This window comes from Pleurodeles waltl, chromosome 3_1 (genome assembly GCF_031143425.1).
Source record: "Pleurodeles waltl isolate 20211129_DDA chromosome 3_1, aPleWal1.hap1.20221129, whole genome shotgun sequence".
Taxonomy (NCBI): domain Eukaryota; kingdom Metazoa; phylum Chordata; class Amphibia; order Caudata; family Salamandridae; genus Pleurodeles; species Pleurodeles waltl.
The window spans coordinates 1,864,611,051-1,864,630,542 of record NC_090440.1 but is presented as its reverse complement, the minus strand read 5'-3'; the positions used below and the strand labels follow the sequence as shown (position 1 = coordinate 1,864,630,542).

At 43.8% G+C, this 19,492-nt stretch overlaps 1 protein-coding gene across 1 annotated transcript in view; it reads left to right on the top strand.

Moving 5' to 3' along the window:
• The window catches only part of SGO2 (shugoshin 2), a 266,669-nt gene that overhangs the window by 26,845 nt on the left and 220,332 nt on the right, over nucleotides 1-19,492 (top strand). The window contains exons 3-4 of the mRNA XM_069225946.1: nucleotides 10,834-11,009; nucleotides 15,604-15,681. Coding sequence (XP_069082047.1) covers nucleotides 10,834-11,009; nucleotides 15,604-15,681 — 254 coding nt within the window. The remainder of the gene's footprint in view (nucleotides 1-10,833; nucleotides 11,010-15,603; nucleotides 15,682-19,492) is intronic.

Genomic DNA, 19,492 nt, shown 5'->3' with positions numbered 1-19,492 from the left:
TATACTCTCATGGACGAGACCAAGACACACTCTGCATTGCCTCAGGAGATGCTTAATCTTTTGGCGGACGCTCAGGCGGCGGCGACCCAGGTTATCCAATCTGGGCTTGACACATCGGACTCTGTGACCAGGGCTATGGGCACGTCCATAGCGACAAGACGGCATGCCTGGCTACGGTCTTCAGGATTCTCTCCCGATGTGCAGACAACCCTACTCGATCTGCCCTTTGAGGATAACCTTTTGGGGCAAAAGCGGTCTCTGCCTTGGAGCAGTTCAAGGAGAGTAGGGCCACGGCAAGATCCTTGGGCTTGCAAGCATCCACCTCCACTTCCTTGAGATCGTTTAGGAGATTTAGGGGGTTTGGGCGTGGCTCTTCCTTTCGAGGGAGGTTCCAGGCAGCAGGACAGCATCCTTCGATAGCTCACCCTTATAGATCATTCAGGGTCAGGGGTAGAGTTTGTACTAGAGGGGCCACCCAGCAGCACTCTTCCTCCGAAGGGGTGCAGCAGGGAAAGCAGCCTTAGTCCTCCATCACTCCCTTTGAATGCATCTCCTGTAGGGGGGAGACTGTCTTAGTTTCTTCACATTTGGGAGTCAATAACATCGGACTCCTGGGTCACCGATATTGTGAGGAAAGGTTATACTCTTCATTTTTGGGAGGTTCCCCCTCCCGTCCCTCCCTACCCATCCTTCTGTTCGGAAGACCATCTTCTTTTACTACAACAGGAAGTGCTAATCCTTTTGTCAAAAGGTGCAGTAGAGCTGGTTCCAGAGCAGGAGAGGGGTCAGGGCTGTTCAAGATATTTCCTGATCCCCAAAAAGGATGGTCGGTTGAGGCCAATCCTGGACCTAAGGATCTTGAATTGGTTCCTCAAACAGGAGAAGTTCAAAATGCTGACCCTAGCTCAGGTGCTTTTGGTGTTGAACGAAGGAGATTGGATAGTATCTGTTGACTTGCAGGGTGCTTACTTTGTATCCCGATCCTCAAGTCGCACAGGAAGTAGAAGTATCTCCGGTTTGTGGTGGTGTCACAACACTATCAGTTTGGTACGGCAGAGCTCAGACGGAAGGGGATAGCAGTATTTCCTTATCTTGACGACTGGTTGATCAAAGCCAGGTCTCCGGAGCTCGTGTTGCATCACCAACAGTCCACAACCCAGTTGTTGTTCGACCTGGGCTTTTCGGTGAACGTGCCCAAATCTCACCTAGAGCCCTCTCAGCGCCTCCTGTTTATAGGGGCAGTACTGGACACAACGTTGAATCGAGCCTTTCCTCCGCCTCAGCGGGTTCAGGACATTCAGGCGTTGGTTCCAATGTTTCAAAGTGGAGCGGTCATTCCAGTCCTCAAGGTCCTACGGCTGCTTGGTCTGTTTGCTTCTTGCATACTGTTGGTCATGCATGCTCTCTGGCACATGAGGGCTCTTCAGTGGTGCCTCCGAAGGCAGTGGTCTCAACACAAAGGTGATCTCGAAGGCTCAGTGAGAATCTCCAGAGATGCTGCCATGGATTTGAAATGGTGGATTGCGGACGGCAATCTTCCCGAGGAAGGCCGTTCTCGCAAGCTCCGCCTGTGGCCACAGTAATAACAGATGCTTCCACTCTAGGGTGGGAAGCTCATCTGGGGGACCTGGAGATCAAGGGGCCTTGGTCTCCAGTGGAACAGGTGTTTCATATCAATCTGTTGGAGTTACGGGCTGTACGTCTGGCTCTCAAGGCCTTCCTCCCATCCCTTCGCGGTCAGTCGGTTCAGGTCCTGACAGACAACACTACCGCGATGTGGTATATAAACAAACAGGGAGGGGTAGGGTCGTACCTTCTCTGCAGAGAAGCTCTTCGGCTATGGTCCTGGGCAAAGGACCATCAGATTTGCTTGGTAGCAAATCATCTGGCCGGAGTCTTGAACGTACGTGCGGACAGTCTCAGTCGCCATTTCTCGGCCGATCACGAGTGGCGTCTCCATCCAGATCAAGTCCGGATAATCTTCCAGATGTGGGGGTTTCCTCAGATAGATCTGTTTGCCACCCAGGAGAACTCGCACTGCCCGTTATTCTGCAGCCTCCAGTATCCGGTGCAAGGAGCTTTGGGGGACGCGTTTCAGATGACCTGGTGCGACCAGCTGCTTTACGCATCCCCCCCCCCCCCCCCCCCCCAATACCCTTGATTCCTCGGGTGTTGAGGAAAATTCGCCAAGACCGGGCCCAAGTCATCTTAATAGCTCCGGATTGGCCAAGGAGGGTGTGGTATTCTGACCTTCTCCAACTCTCACTGTGCCTCCCGCTCCGTCTCCCTCTCAGGGCAGACCTCCTCTTGCAGTCGCAAAGAGCAGGTTTTACACCCCAACCTCCAGAGCCTGCACCTTCATGCCTGGAGATTGAACGGGGCAACCCGAGTTCCTTTTCTCTCCCACCTGAGGTAGTGAATGTTATCTTATCGGCCAGGCGACACTCCACTAAATCTATCTACGCTAATAGGTGGTCTAAATTTGTGGTTTGGTGTGGAGAGAGGCAGATTGATCCCTTATGTGCTCATTTGTCAGATGTTTTATCTTTTGCTTTATCTTTAGCACAGAGGGGTTGTGCAGTGGCTACTGTTAAGGGTTACTTGTCTGCCTTGTCAGCCTTTATTTGTCTTCCAGACCAGCCTTCTTTATTTAAATCCCCAATAGTACTTAGATTCTTGAAGGGCCTTATGAATAAATTCCCTCCAACTCCTTTCGTTATGCCTCAATGGGATTTGACCTTGGTTCTAACTTTCATTATGGGGTCCCCTTTTTGAGCCTATGCATTCTTGCCCCATAAGATTATTGGTTCTTAAAACGGTTTTCCTGGTTGCAATTACCTCTGCAAGGAGAGTGAGTGAGTTGCAGGCTCTATCGGTAAAACCCCCTTATACATCTTTTTATGGGGATAAGGTGGTGTTGAGGACCAAGGCTGCTTTCCTTCCGAAGGTTGTTTCACCCTTTCATTTGGCCCAGACAATTACTCTATCCACGTTTTATCCTCCGCCTCATCCGTCAAAGGAAGAAGAGAGACTACACCGCTTGGACCCAAAGAGGGCGCTAAGCTTTTATATAGACAGGACAAAGGATTTCAGGCTGGAGGATCAGCTTTTCATCGGATTCGTGGCAAAGAGGAGAGGAAAGGCAGTCCACAAGAGAACACTCTCCAGGTGGGTTGTTCTTTGCATTAAAATGTGTTACTCTTTAGCAAAGAAGGATCCCCCTGATGGTATGAGAGCTCATTCCACCAGAGCTAAGTTGGCCTCTTCGGCCTTGGCTAGGGGTGTTTCTGTGGTCGACATCTGCAAGGCCGCAACTTGGTCATCCCTTCATACTTTTGCGAAGCATTACTGCTTGGACTCTGAGGTCAGAAGGATGGCCATTTTGCACGGTCAGTGCTGCAGGATTTCTTGGTTTGACCATTCAGGCACCCACCACCGAGTGCGGTACTGCTTTGGGACTCTATTCATTAGGTGAGGAATCCACAGGTAGTTGTATCCATCAGAAGAACGAGTTACTTACCTTCGGTAACGACTTTTCTGGTGGATACATTAGCTACCTGTGGATTCTTCACGGTCCCACCCGCCTCCCCTTTGCCTGTTTGGTCTAACCAAGTAATTCTTGAGTGTGCTCCTCTTGGTTTTGAGGATTTGTATATATTATGTATATATGTTTATATATGTGTGTGTGTGTGTGTGTGTGTGTGTGTGTATATATATATATATATATATATATATATATATATATATATATAGTTCATATATTTATTTACTTGTTGAAGAAAAAAAATGGTAGGTTGAATTCTCAGAATGATGTGTTTGTTTGGAATATCATTAAATATTACTGTTCTTTCATCACAATGGCCTATTATTCTCAGGCACTTAAAAAATGTTGGTACTGACGTCGGCGAGGACCTCTTATTGCCTGTATGACGTCAGACGGCGTCGCGTGGGCAACTGTGACGTCCTCGTCGACGTGCAGAAGCTAGGAAGACTATTTCCGTCTAATGCTGGTGCAATGGGAGTATTCATTAGGTGAGGAATCCACAGGTAGCTAATGTATCCACCAGAAAAGTCGTTACCGAAGGTAAGTAACTCGTTCTTCTTGTCCCTTGAGGCTTTTAGTTTTAAAAACAGTTTTTCTAGTTGCCATTACATCTGCTAGAAAAGTGAGTGAGCACTAGGCTCTTAGTGTGGAGCCCCCATATACTTCCTTTTACAGGGACAAGGTGGTGTTAAGGACCAGGGCGGCTTTCTTGCCGAAGGTTGTTACAGCCTTTCATTTAGGACAGTCCATCACTCTTTCTTCCTTCTATCCTCCACCTCATACATCAAAGGAGGAAGAGGCTTCACCAACTTGATCCATGAAGAGCGTTGAGCTTCTTCGTCGACAGGACGAGTGAGTTCAGACAGGACGATCAGCTCTTCGTCAGTTGCATGGGGAATAGGAGAGGCAAAGCTGTCCACAAGAGAACGCTTTCCAGGTGGGTCATTCTTTGCATCAAATTGTGTTATTCTTTAGCAAAGAAGGAACCTCCTGTAGGGCTACGATCCCATTCCACCAGGGCTAAGGCGGCTTCATCGGCCTTAGCTAGATGTGTTCCTGTGGTTGACATCTGCAAGGCGGCAAATTTGGGCATCCCTCCACACATTTGCCAAGCGTTATTGCTTGGATTCTGAAGTTAGGAGGGATGGCCATTTTGCCCGCTCAGTGCTGCGGGATTTCTTGGTTTGACCATTCAGGCACTCACCACCGAGTGCTTTACTGCTTTGGGACTCTATTCTTTAGGTGAAAAATCCACAGGTAGTTGTATCCATCAGAAGAACAAGTTACTTACCTTCGGTAACGCCTTTTCTGGTGGATACACTAGCTACCTCTGGATTCCTCACGGTTCCCCCCCGCCCCAGGTTGCCTGGGTGGTCTACCAAGATTTCCTTGAGTGAGCACCTGTATGTTGTACAGCTGTATATACTGATGCAATGATTTATATATGTGTATATAATTGTTTATGTATGTATATATTTACAAAAAAAAAAAGACCTGTATATATTTAGGTTCTAGATGGATTTATGCATATATTTCGTATTGTAGGATTGTATGCAGTGGGTTGTTTATTTCTATTGGCTATGTTTCATGTTAGTGGAAATAAATGGTGGTATGTAAGTGTGATGTGTTCATATCACATCTGTAGTGTCAATGTTCTCCTGTTCGCCTCAAAGGCACGTAAAAAATGGTGATAACTGACTTCTGCACGTCAACGAGGACCTCCTATTACCTGGATGACATCATATGGCGTCGCGTGGGAGTCGGGCAATTGTGACGTCATCGTCGACGTGCAGAGCTTGAAGAAAATTTCCGTTGAATGCTGGCGCGTGGGGGAAATTCTTTAGGTGCGAAATCCACAGGTAGCTAGTGTATCCACCAGAAAAGGTGTTGCCGAAGGTAAGTAACTTGTTATTTCGGTTGGGGTAAATCTGGAAGTGTAGGTGCTCGTGGGTTGACTGTGACTCAGTGGTGGAGGTTGTTCTTGTAGACTATGGCAATGCCTCCTTCAGGCCGGTTGGCACTGTCCTTGTGGATCATCTTGTAGTTGTCCGAAAAAGCTGTGGCGGTGAGGGTGATCCATGTCTCTGTGACGAAGGCGATGTCCGGGGCTGTTGAGTCATGGAAGTCCCATGCTTGACGAGGGAGCGTATGTTGAGGAGTATGCACTTGAGGTGGCCGTCCGTGCTTGATGCGGGATCATGAGGTGGTCCTTGGAGGGTGTTGGAACAGGCGTGGCAAGAAAAAGGTCCATGAGTGTTCCTGGGGTCAACTCTGTGGCAGGCTGAGGATCTTCCTGGGTTGAGGCCGCATAGAGTGCTGGCTTCTTATGATTCTAGGTACCAGAGCAAAATAGTCCCACCTTAAAAGATGGGAGAGGATATTTACAAATGGTTCACTGCTTTGAAGACAGCCTGTAAAGTTCAAAGTATTAGCCTTTATGTAGAGAAGCACAAGAAGCAACCCACGCACACATGGAATACAATTCAGGAGATGTCGGAAAAGGTGAAGGAGGTGATAACAGTCAACTCACAAAAATGGGCAGGTCACAAGAGTGACCCACGGGTACGTGTGACCTTTTGGGATCTGAGAGTGCTATGGGGGTTGTTGGGCAGACTTTGGGGCAGCGATGTGGGCATTGCACTTTAAGTCCAGACCTGGCTAGGACTGACTGAAGGACGTTACAAAGTTAGGCAGATATGCCTAGAATTCAGCAAGCAGTCATACTCCTGCATTGGACCACCACCTTTGAGTAGAGGAGATATTTCAACTACTGCCTTCTAACTCCATTTATGAGTCTCCAGTAAGTTAGTATGGGTATTGAAGTATTAGGAAGGTGGAAGGGGTGGCTTGAATTCCCTGGATTAGCATTTTCACCCATATAAAAATGTAAATCAAAGGCCCCATTGAGTGTGTTGCCCACATAAATTTGGGGCATTGACTTTCCAAACCTAGCCCATCTTGCAAGCGCCTCTGTGCTGCTTAACAGCGGCACAGCACAGGCAGAGACCAGCAGGCCTTAGTAGCATGCTAGGAAGGTGAAACTGGCATCCTCTGTTACTGAAGGAGAAGCTTTGAAAAGCAGACCTCTTTTCATAGCAGTCATAACCTGTATAGCCTTTAAAAACCTGTCTCGCACTAGGCTGTTTTAAACGGGGAGTGGAGGGCAGCCATAAAGTCAGCCTTTGGTGGGGTGAAACATCACTGACTCAAAGTGGTCATTAATGTCAGCCCTTCAAGTCTAGGAACAGGGGAGCGAGACATGCAGGCTCATAAGGGAAAGGTATTCCTTTTATAAATGAAAAGAGTAAGTGAGGTCAGGTCACTCTTTGAAGGTAGGTGATGGATACCTTCAGCTTGCCGTTCCCAGCTTGAGTACAGGCCAGCAAATCAAACGGGATACATTGCCTCCTTGCATGTAGGCACATTGGAAAACAGACGATAAGATAGTGTTTATAGAGGCATAGAGTACTGAGAGTGAGTTGAGATAATATCCACTCTTATTCCCATCAACACATTCTCAGAGTTACAGCTGGTGTTTCCAGACTTAACACCAGCTACCATTTGTTACCTGATTAACCAAAACATACTGGACCGCGCTGGCAATCATTGCCACGGAATCACCCAAACACTGACTTTGTTGCAAAGTTTGCTCCAAACCTATATTTTAATGCAGTATGCAAATCATTGTTGCACAAACATTGCATGCAAATGTACTGGCTAGTTACACATCATTTCTTGGAAAGGTAGATCAAGTAGCCTACATTTGGTCCAAACTAAAGTTAGTTTGTTTACTCGCATAGTTCCAAAAATTGCATGACTAAACTTACTATCCTAGGGGTCCCAGGTGGCAAGGCAGTAGTCTAAGACAAAATTAATGGTTGCCAGTGATAGGCACCAATGTTCATATTTGGTGACCAGGACTTATTATTCCATTATCAAAACTTAGACACAGAGCAAGCAAAACGCAGGGAGGGGAGGAAGAGAAATATATGAAAACAGAAAAAAGGAGAAAGGATGGGTGAAAACATGAGGAAGAGATATGGACGGGAAACATAGGGTCATTGAAGGAGAAAAAAATGTAATCGCATATTTTCAATTCTAAATGAGCCATTTTGTAATTCTATTATAACCTATTGCAGTTCTGAAGGTTTCACCAAAGGCACTCCCTGATTACCCTGCAAACTACTAGGAGTGTTCACGGCATCAAACCAACACTGCCGTCATTTAACTCTTGAAGAGTTGACAACTTCGAGCACAGCATAAAACTCTTCATTTCCGACTCTATGCACACCACCATTACTTTTTACGTTCATCAACTGAGCTGATCAGGTGACTTTGCTGTGTTCTAGTGTTTGCCTGCAGTTCGCAGTGTTTGTACGCAGTTCGCCTGATTTTATTGCCTATGAAAAGTACAAAAAAAGAACCTCCTAGGTTTCTAAATCTGGCATCAAACTGACCTTTACTTTTGATTGTCACCTTGCCTTTTTCTTTGAAATGGCACCCTCCTACTCTTCCATCCTCTGCATGCCTACTCTCTCTTTGGGTACAAAGTCTAAGCCTTGTTTACCTTAATCTCTGATTGTGTTTCTGACCGCTGCAAACAGTTCATACCAAAGATCATATCCTGTCATTTTTAAAGTTCTACTCCTGCAATCCAACATTACTTACTTTCCTCACGCCCATCTACTATCCCCACCAATCTGTATGAACTCGCATACCCTGCCTCTACAAATGATCACATCTAACTTTAATTAATTTAATCTATCATTAATAAACTGGAATGAGTAAATGGAATGATTTGCTGAGCGCAGAAGACTAATCCCAATCAATCACTAACAATCACTGGACTAACCAATAACCTTGGGTTGCAGTCAGTGTAAAGTGCTTAAACAACTCGTCCGAGGTAGTAAGCACTAAATAAATGTAATTAAAATTTCCTCAGATAAGGGGCTTTTATTCTGTTTTTCACAGTACGTTCAGAACCCTTTTCAGTACCCAGCTCGGATAGACTAATTGCTGTCCACTGTTAGTAATGTTCTCCAGATGATCTGGGATTACCACTTTATATTGCATATTCACTCTAACACAGTGCTCACTTGAACCCATTTTTCAGACCTGGACTGGTTCTCGAAAATGTTTCTTCGTACTTATGCCATTGCTGTTAGGGGTTTCTTGCCGCTCTACCAGAGGTGACAGTGCTGACCACCATAAAAGAGGCTCATGTGCAATTCTTTTTCTGCACCTCCACAAATGAGGGCTGTGGAACTGATGAATTTCTAATCGTGTTTATTAAAAAACTTTGCCCTGTTTGGTAGCAATTTTGCTGTTTGTTCAATCTTACGCTTCCTTCCAATTCTTAGGCTTCCAGCCCTGCAAGACCTGTAGTAAACAGATGTCTGTCACCCTGTCAGTTTCTCTAGAAGGTAGGACAGCAGTAAGCAGTAAGTGCGGTAAGCCAGATGGCCCACCTGACGAGTTGGTTACAAGACCTAAACGCCCTTCCTTGTTCCTTTTTTATTCAGTGATCGTGGTTCTGGTAAGACAAGAGAGCCCATGTACTCAACATGTCAACCTCCATATACAAAACAGTATTTGGAAGGAGGGCAGGACCTCCATTTAAAAGGGAATCGGAACAGTTGGAGACAGGCAAACCTTGCCTAAGTGACTCTGGATACAAGAAGTTGGGGTACACATCATAGAGGAATGACATCTGAATACCCTCACCCCTGTGATTGAAACAGCACACCTTGCAAAGGAACAAGGAAGGCTGGGGAAAAGGATACCTTGTGCAGGAACAATAAAGACCAGGGGAAGATGTCTTGTAAAAGAACAAGAACCACTGCAAATAGAACAAGAAGCTACACAATTTATGCTAATATATTAAAGACCTCTGCATTCTACAAGGTGACTCGGGTTACCAGAGCCTTGCAGCCTTGCACCCTTCCTCTTCAGACCTGTTGGAGGATAAATCTAAAGGCATTTAGGGAAGATCCTCTAGAATTACTTCTTACTTTTTTAAAGATAGGCCCCCTTTCTCTTTCTAATGCCAAAACTGAATCAAAGACAAATTCTGAGTCCAGCTCTAGATTTTCTTTGTGTGGCAAAATAAGAAAGGCACGGGGATGCTTAATCCTCATTGCAGGAAAAGGATGTGCATGAATCTTCATCAGAGACCGTTTGTCTTGCTACTAATTCCTCAGGTGATGATACCAAAAGCTGAGCTTTAACTTAGCAGGTACAGGTCTTCACTGAGACCGTGTTCAAAATGTTAGCAGCGAGGGACATTGGTGCCAGTGTCTCGAACAATGTTGTGGAGTCTATTTCTTTGGCTCCTCCTTTTGCTTCAGGAAAATAATATTCAGTTGGACCTTGTGCAAAAGATATGTGGTCTTATGAAGCCCTGCCTGGCTGTCCTCAACCTCATCCAATAGAATGATTTCTAGCTCCTTAATTTCTCCTAAGGCAAGAGGTAAAACTCCAGAGTGGTTGGAAAGGCCCAAAGTGATCCAAGTGGTGAAGCCACCTCTGAGACTATGTTTGGTTCTTTGGCAGCCCAAGCTTCAGTGGGACCCCACAAACATATTGGATTTTGAGACCCTTCGACTACAGCATCCTAGCTCCAGGTCAGTGCACAGAAGAACCAAGATGCAGTGTAACCTGAGAATCAAAACAGTTAACATGATTTACCCACATGGTCACTCTTAAGATTTGCAGACTATGACATATGCATGCATCTGCAATACCGGTGCACAAAGGTCTATATTAAAACAGTTATCGAAGTGTATTTCTGGTCCTGCCACCAGTGGAACAGGATACCCGCAGGTAAATAAGACCCTGCACTCCAAGAATAACCATCTATTTAAAGATGACTTTAAAAAAAAAAAAATATTTTAGATTTATAGTCCCAGATAATCCGGGCTTCTGTGTGTGTGTGTGTTTTTTTTTTTTTTTTTTAATCTATTTAGAGCTGGCCACTGCATTCGTTTTTACTGCTTCATAGCACTACCAAATTTAATGGTACTCCATATGTTGGTGACAGGCCGGGGTCTCCCTTGGGCTCGAAAGGGTTCAAAAATGTAATTTACTGGTGCCTCTCTCTCTCCCCCTCGATCACTCCGCTGTATTAAATTAACATGTTGCTCTCTTATCAGCCTTTATTTTCATATATTTATATCACTAATAATACTGTGTTGGTATATATGAGGCTGATTACTGTTGTGAGGAAATTAACAGTAAACCGGAATATGTATATTCATATGCAAATGTTTTCCATATTTAAATTTTCTCAGATAACTCTTCAATTCTCAAGATCTCACTTAAGCACAACAATAAAGCTTTGGCTATGGCATTGAGTGCAGAGAAGGAGAAGTGTCGGCGATTAGAAATTGAGCGAATGTACCTGCAGAAAGAAGTCAAGATGGTCCATTTCCACAATGCTGTGCTTCGCCAAAACTTGAATGTAGTGGTATGGTATTACTTTATATCCAGCATTTATCTGGTAAACTGTGTGGTTTTCTGTATACATGTATAAACTGCTCATCCTGAGGTAAGCATGCTTACTGTATGTAACATGCATAAAGGATCAGTTGAAAGAACATTCTTTTACTGAAATGGTTTTCACTTAGTTTCATGTTCTGCCAAAAAAATGTGGCTGCATTGCAGGTTTTGTGTGTGTGTGTGTGTGTGTGTGTACATATCACTTTATTCTGCGCTTATGGCATTTATAAAACCTATGAATAGCAGATGTTGCTATAACTCAAGTTAATGGTACTCAGTTTATTCACTGCAGAAGAATTCAAGGCCTGTTTAGCATTGCCACTATTTTAACAGGCTATCTTATGTCCCTTGCTTGTTTGAGCAGCAGACATTCAATTTACTGAACCATACAGCTGGCACTAGGTGTTTCCTTTTATTTTGAACATGTTTTATTTTTACTCTCCTTAGGGGCTTGCCTGAGCCACAGGCAAAACTCAGAGCAAAGCTTCCCAAAAGAAAGTGGTCTTTTTCAAGAATTTGAATGCTTCATTCTTAAATGGCCATCCTTGTGCGTGAGCTCACTTCCTGTACATGTGCCACCATTCTCCTCAACCCCTTCAGCTTTTGTTTTCCTTTGCAGATTAGATTGGATGTAAGATTTGTTTTTCAGGCATGTACCCTTTTGGATTACTTTATTTTTTTCTTTGCTCTCCATTCTGGAGGAGGTGTGTTTTTATTACGGTTTTTGACTTGTTTAGATCTCTGAGATTTTCCTTCTGTTGCATATGCAATGGAAAGCAGCATTCACAACATAGCGCGCCTCATACGACAAACAGTTCACAGCTGATGACCCTCACAGTGCTTTAGTTTTATGCTGCGAGAACTGGCATTTACTGTGTTAACTTGGTGGAGGAGCATGTGAATCATGATGTAAGGCTCTAAATTGTGCAATGGAGGAGAGGCGAGTGAATGAAAGTTGCTGGGTTGGGGTGCTTGTGGTAGGTGTTTGTGAAGAGTGAGAAAGTAGGAGTAACGATAGGACGGAACTTGTATTCTTTGTGTAGTACTGAGGGTGGGAGTGGGTGTGACGATAAGTATAATGAAAGTTTGTGTTGATTTAATGTCCTAATGTGTGTGGTCTGTATTGTTTTTGTGGAATAGTGAGAGGGTATATTGATGTAGTTGTTTGTGATGAGGGATTTGAGTTAGTGCTGGTGAGTAGAATTAGTGTTAGAAAGGGTGTTGATGTGTTTTGAAGATAAATGTATGAGGTGTGTAAGGGGATGGATGTGTGTCAGGGGAGTTAGTGTCATGATGACTGGAAGGGGTAATATGTGTGGTGGAGTGAAGTGTGGGGATTGTATGGTTGTGTGTAATTGATGAAGAGAGGGGAAGGGTGTTTGTAGATTGTGTGTTGGAAGGCTGAGTTTGGGCATTTTGATGAAAGGTGGTCTGTGTGGAGCAAACAGAGGATTTTGTTGTTGGTTAGTATGAACAGGGAGTGTGTATCTCAGCACTTGAGGGATTCCAGCAATTGGAGATGGGACTGGATGTGTTTCTGCAGAATAGAAGAGATTTGGGGACCACCGGAGGTGGATCCATGTGAGAGCTGGCTAACTTTCTAAATAGAGAATTATTTCAGTTGGATGCCAGATTCAGGGGCGTCTGCAGTAGACGTGTTTCAACAAGTCTGGAAGGGGAGGATAGCCTATTCCTTCTCTTCTCTTTTGCTATGATCCAGAGGGTCATTTTGAAAATGAGAAAGGAGAAATGTTGGATAGCGTTAGTGACTGTGATTGGGTCAGAGGCAGACTCCTCTCCCTTCCCCAACCAGATCTCACAGTAGTAAGAGATGTGTCACTTCTGGGATGGGGCAGCCATATGGGAGAGGTGGAGATCAGAGGTCACTGGTCTCTGGTGGAATCCGGGTCCCATATCAACTTATTTGAGCTCCAGGTGATCTGACTGGCATTGAAAGCATTTCTTCCTGTTGTAAAAGGGAAGATGGTGCAGGTGTTCCCGGACAACAACACCGAAATGTGGTACTGCAACAAGCAGGGCGGTGTGGGGTTGTGGGCACTGTGTCTCTGCACATGGTTGGAACAGAAGGGCATAACCCTGAAAGTTCAACACCTCCAGGTTGTCTGTATGCCAGGGCAGGCGAACTCCGTTGTCAATGCCTAGCGGATCATGAGTGGTGTCTATCAGGTGGTGGCACAAGGACTCTTTCTGCAGTGGGGAGAGCCTTGGTTACATCTGTTCACCTCTGCAGAGAACGCACAATATCCGCAATACTGCGCATTGGAGTTTCCAAGGTGGCAAACGCTTGGCAATGCTTTTCGTCGCATGTGTAGTTTAGGCCTCCTGTACGCCTTTCCGCCCATACCACTTCTGCCCAGAGTTATCAAGAACTACCTGGCCCAAATAATCCTAGTGGCTCCGTACTGGGCATGGAGATTCTGATATCCCAAGCTTTTGAAAATTAACATTGATCCTCCAATCATCAGGAAGATCTTCTGTCTCAGCAGCAGGGGAAGGTTCTCCACCCGAACCGGTCAACTCTGCATCTTCATACATGGAGATTGAGCGGCGACAGTTGACTGCTTTCTTCCTTCCTCCCGAAGTCTGTAAAGTTATTCTGGCAGCCAGACGTCCCTGCCTTTGGAAGTACTTTGCATATTATTGTACAGAAAGATTTATTGATCCACTTTCTGTTTCTCTTTCTGAGATCCTTCACTTTATCTTATCCCTTGCCCAACAGGGTTCGGTCTTGGGCACTCTTAAATGCTATCTTTCCGCCTTATCGGTGTTTCTTTGGCTGCTTGATCAGCCTTAATTAGTCAAATCCCCAATTGTAAGTAGATTTCTTATAGGGCTTGTACATATGTTTCCCCCTACACCCTTTGTCATGCCCCAGTGGGACTTGAATCTAGTCCTCACTTTTCTCATGTGTGCTCCCTTTGAGCCACTGCACAACTGTCTCCTCCGGCTGCTCACCATTTAGTGGCAAAAACATCTGCCAGGAAAGGTGAGTGAGAAGCAGGCTCTTTCATCCAGGCCGCTGTATCTCACCATGTTTCCAGACAAGGTGGTACTCAGAACTCACGCTTTTTCATTCCCAAGGTTATGACCCCTTTTCACCTGGGTCAGAGCATCACCCTGCCCACCTTCTTTGCTCCTCTGCATCCCTCTAAAGAAGAGGAGCGACTCCACTGACTAAACCCAAAAAGAGTGTTGTTGTTCTACTTAGACTGCACAAAAGAGTTACCGGTGGATGACCAAATCTGTGGGGTAGGGGGAGCAAAGAAGGGTGGGGCAAGGCAGAAGCAAACCATTTCGCGCCGGATTGTTCTCTGCTTTAAGATCTGTTACACACAGCCTCTTTAGGGCTCATTCTACCAGGTACCAGGCTGCTACCACTGCGCTAGCACAAGGTGTTCCAGTCCTGGATATCTGTCAAACAGCAATGTGGTCCTCATTGCACATTCTAGCAAAATATTACTGCCTGGACAATCAGGTCTGTAGAGACAGCCACTTTGCCCGTTTGGTCCTGCAGGACTTTCTAGTGTAAAAAAAAAAAAGGAAAAGATCTGTCCGCAGCCCACCGCCAGGAGGTTATGGCTTGTATATCTATTGTAAGGTAAGGAATCTGCAGCTAGAAGTCTCTATCAGATGGACAAGTTACTTGCCTTTGATAACGTATTATCTGGTAGAGACTATCTAGCTGCAGATTCCTTACACCCACCTATGCCTCCCTGCTCTGCGGACATGTCTAATAGGGTCAGGGATCGTCCCCTTTAGGGCCCTTGGATTTTCTATAGCTCTGTGCTTCTGCTGTGGATGTTTGTGGAAAAAGAACTGACGTACATGCGCCTTTAATCCTACTGAATCCTTAGTGTGTTCAATAATATGGTATTTGTGTAAATGCATGCTTTGGGCTGTAGTATTCCTCGCCTTACTATGATTTTAATAACCGGTGTTTATGAAATGTAGGACTGGCCTGCAGGTTTGTGCAGCGTTTCATAGATAATGAACTGTGTGCACTAGAAGCTTATTACAGGAGCATTAGGAGGATGTTTACAAAGATAATGGGTAGCATACATGAGGAAGGATAGTCATTGTCCCATGTGCAGTTTACACATTACGCAAATTGCACTCATTGCATAGTATGCAAGTGTTAATAAGGAGATGCGTTCTATGTTTGTGAGGGACACAGTTATGAGTAGTACGTTTGGGCGAGATTGTAGAGGGGGTGGATAGCTTTTTTTGAAGGAAATGCATGAGGTTACCATTATCAGTTGTGATTGAAGTACATTATAAAGAAACTTGGCAAATGCAGAGAGCCCTTATTTTCTCTTCTGAGAAATTACATTTTTAGCTGAGTATAACTTAATTATAGTTTTTGTGTCTTTTAAATATAGAATGGTGCCGGTGAGCTACAAACACAAATTATTAATTATAGTATAGAAGTTGTCCACTTGGTATTAGAGGAACATTCAAACCATGTGAAGATCTGCTATATCATTGCTAGAGAACTACAATTAGATGCATTTTCTTAATATTACATTTCTCTTTGTTTGCAGAATAAAACTCTCCGAGAAATAGAATTGTTTATGAATCTTAACCTCTGCACTGCCATAGAAGTCAGTGCCAACACTGAGGTAGGCTTGAATGATTTTTTTATTTTTTTATGCTTTGTATATACTATTGCTTACCCCTTAAAATAAATTCGCTACATAGGGTGTTTTTCTGTACAGCTTTTTTTCGTAGATATGGTTTTTCAGCGCTTTTACTTATTTTTTATGCTATTTGACATTCTTTTAGTTACCCTATTTTTCTGCTTATCTGTTCAGCCCTCTGTGCTCTGCACGTTTAATCCCAATTAATTTATTTCTAGTATTCCAGGTATTCTAAAGTGAATAAATAAATGTTGTTCCGCTTACGTATGAGGGTTCATTTTAGAATCTTTGTGGGGTTTTATTTACTGTTGTACTGTCCCTTATGCATTGTGTTGAGTCTGGTGTAGAAGTCGCCATTCTGTAGGAATACCATACCTTTAGGAAAAAAGCTTTTATTGTCAGCACTGCAGGCATATATATTACGAATTAACATCCATAATTGTGCTACTCACTCTGCCCTTCTGCCCATGAATAATCTTGCCACGCACATAAAGTGTGTAGAGTAAGATACTGAATTAACCTGCCCTGTAATTTTTTAGTTGCCTGTTCCTCTTTAGCATATTGTTCCTGAAATATTACATCATCACTGCAACATATCCGCCATTTTAAAAAATGTGTCCAGAAAAAAAATCGGTCCGGATTAGCAATGTGTACCCAAGCTAACTTACTTTTCCAATGATGCAACAAAGACAAATCAGAAATGAAAATCTCTGGACAACAATTTTTCACTGAGGTACACCAAGGGGACCAGCACTATTTGGACTAACGTTGTAGTGCAGAACTGAGGTTCATGCTTTTCCTCTTGGCAGTTATTCCACTTATATTCATTGTGGCAAATCCTTCCCATTAGGTATACTAAGACCATGTCAAGTGCCCCACTCTCCTTTTCTTCCTTCATCATCCTCCAGCCATGTCACTGTTGATGCAACACCTCTTTCACTCCTCCAGACAGTCTTATCCAAAATCAGTCCTCCATCACCCCCCCCGTCCCCCGTCCCCACACTCAATAAAAAAAATAAACTGCCTTGTGACCCATTGCAGGCTTACTGCACACCTTTCTTTCACACCATGTTCTCTTGTGTCATCACATATGCCCTTAGACTTGTTTAGTTATGCAAGGATTTCTAACCTACACCGCTTTGATTTTTGTAGTGGAATGCAGTCACTTGTGTAAATGCAAAATGTTCAGTTTTTTTCAGTTGTTTTTAGCTGACCTGGTATTTCCTTTATGATTTTATTGCCTTTTCAGTGGATTCTATTCTGTCACTGTCTGCATTCTGCATTTGCTTCACCGTTCTTTCCACAGCTTTACCTTTCCTCCTCATTTGTGTGGTTCTGCACATTCTCCTCTTGGTCTTTTCCATACTTGAAGCTGCCATTTTTCTGCTGTGTCTACCGCTTATGCGTCTTGTGGTACTTCATAATAAGAGATTTCGCCACTCAGTAACGCATCTGCGTTCAGTATATTGAAGCATTTATTGTTGGAGGTTGGCATGTTACTGAGGTGGACTTGGACATTCATGTGTGGGATCTTCTGTGGCTCCCCTTTTTTTTGGGTCGCAGCCTATGAGACAGCACAGCTGTCTCATATGCAAAAGTTATCTTGGGGATTTTCAGAAAGTTAACCTGGGAATACATTTTGCCCATTGCTTGCCATTGGCTTTGTGGTTTGTAACTGACATTTTCTTGTTTCCCATTTACTGGCCTAGGCTCTTCAGGCTCACTTTGTCTCTCCTGTTGCAAAACCTTATTTACCAGTATCCTTTCAAGAGCTCCCTTTATGTAAACAGGCCTGTAAATCTTGTTCTTATCATCATATTTGCTGTCCATTCAAAGAACGAGGTCAAATGTCAGGCGTTGTCTTCAGAGGGATTGGTTACTTTTCTTTCTCTGATTTCGGAGGCAGAGTATTTTTGACAATCTTGTTTCACTTGTTTTAGCCATGGCACATTCTGCACACTGGCCAGCTCAAGTGGAAGAACAAAAAAGTACTATGTCACGGACAGTGCTGACCACGTCATATCGCTCTTCATGAAATGCTTTTAACCTTTGTCGAAAGCTACCTTTGTGTCTCATGCAGGGAAGAGTGCTTTAGTTTTAGGAAAAACATGTGCATGCGAGTTTGTAAGTCTTGTAAAGCACCTGCTATATCAGCCTAGGTGCTCTCTAATCTGAAGGGGTGCAGACGCCTTGAGTTCCGAGAGCCTGCAATCTGATATTGCTGTGACTATGAAGACGTTAAGACTCCTGTAGAGAACTCTGAGGGCAGCAAGTGCTGTCACTTCCTATTCCGTGCAGTTGTTCCTTCTGCTGCTCTTTGGAATTGAGATGATTGCTGAAGGGGCATGTATGAAGTGTACGTGTGAACTGCTCCCCTCAGTGTTTGAGGCTCCTATTGTGTATTCTGTGGATCAACACAGTTTAATCAAGATTGACCATTATTTGACAGTTCTCTTGAACTAGTTGTCAAAGAATATAAGAAAATCGGACTAATGTCTACAAGTCGAACAATTGACCTTGCCTGCATTAAAATTCAAGACCTATACCTGTGCAACTTGATAAATTGTGCTCATCAACATTGAACAAGATGAACTTGGATATGTTAACTCGCCAAAACATTGCTGGTGCTTCAGTGAAGAGTAAAATTCCAATTATTGCAAATGGAATGACTGTCAATGAGGAGTTGGTGCCTGCAGAGAGAGATTCAAAAGGTATGGGCCATATTGTTCAAGAACCTAACAATAAATTGGAGAATGCTGACCTTTAAGTTGTGCCATATGTTGAGTGGGCTGTTCAAAATTATTCCAGTCGAGTCATTGTACTCTCAAATGACACAGATGTTATTATGCTACTTAGATTTGTTACAGTATTAATAAGTCAAAGATTGTCAATTATCGATGCATTATGGAACAGACGCGAAAAGACACTTAATCATGCTTCATATTCTGTGCTAGAAACGTGACCCAGAGATGCCAAGTGTTCTTCTCATGGCACATATTCCTACAGGTCATGACTCTTTGAGCTCAATTTGGAACAAAGCTTTAACTGCTGAACCACCGAAGTTTTTAAAAGGATTTGCTGAGATAGAAGAAGGTGACTTTAAAGACGTAGAAACCTACCTTGTGCATGTGTGGGAAACCAGTTTGGACAATCATACATTTGACAATCGTTGGTACAGTGAGTTCAAGAGATCAGTCCCGCTAAGTTACCTTTCACCGACGCCATATTCTGTTTGTGGAAACATTAAAAGAGCCTTCTACTTGATCAGAAGATGTGTAAATGTTTTGGATCATGCATATGTAGAGAAAGATTAGTGTGAATTTTATTGGGAAGATAGTGATGGCGTCGGTGCTTTAAATGGGCCGGTACTGTCCGGTACTGAGTACCGGCACTTTTTTATTTTGAGAGGGAGAGTACCGGCACATTTCAAGAAAAACGTAATACTTTTAATAGGAGAGTACCGGCACTTCTCAGGAACAAGCAGGTACTCTGGCACAGAGTACCGGCACTTTAATTTTTCCATTTCAAGCACTGGATGGCGTGCTAAAACCTACAAAATTCCTGTACCCACAGAACTTACACGTACATATATTTGCAAAACCCGTGCTACAAAGATGTCTTTGTCGATATGCTCTTTTCAAAAGTTAAATATTATGCAAATGTGCCACTAGCGATTGCCAAAACGAAGTATGAAAATGTCTAAAAGTGGAGTGCTAAACTTTTTTTTTATTTTATTTTTAATATTCAGATCATAAACATAGTTTGGTGTATACATAAAAGGATTAAAAAACAT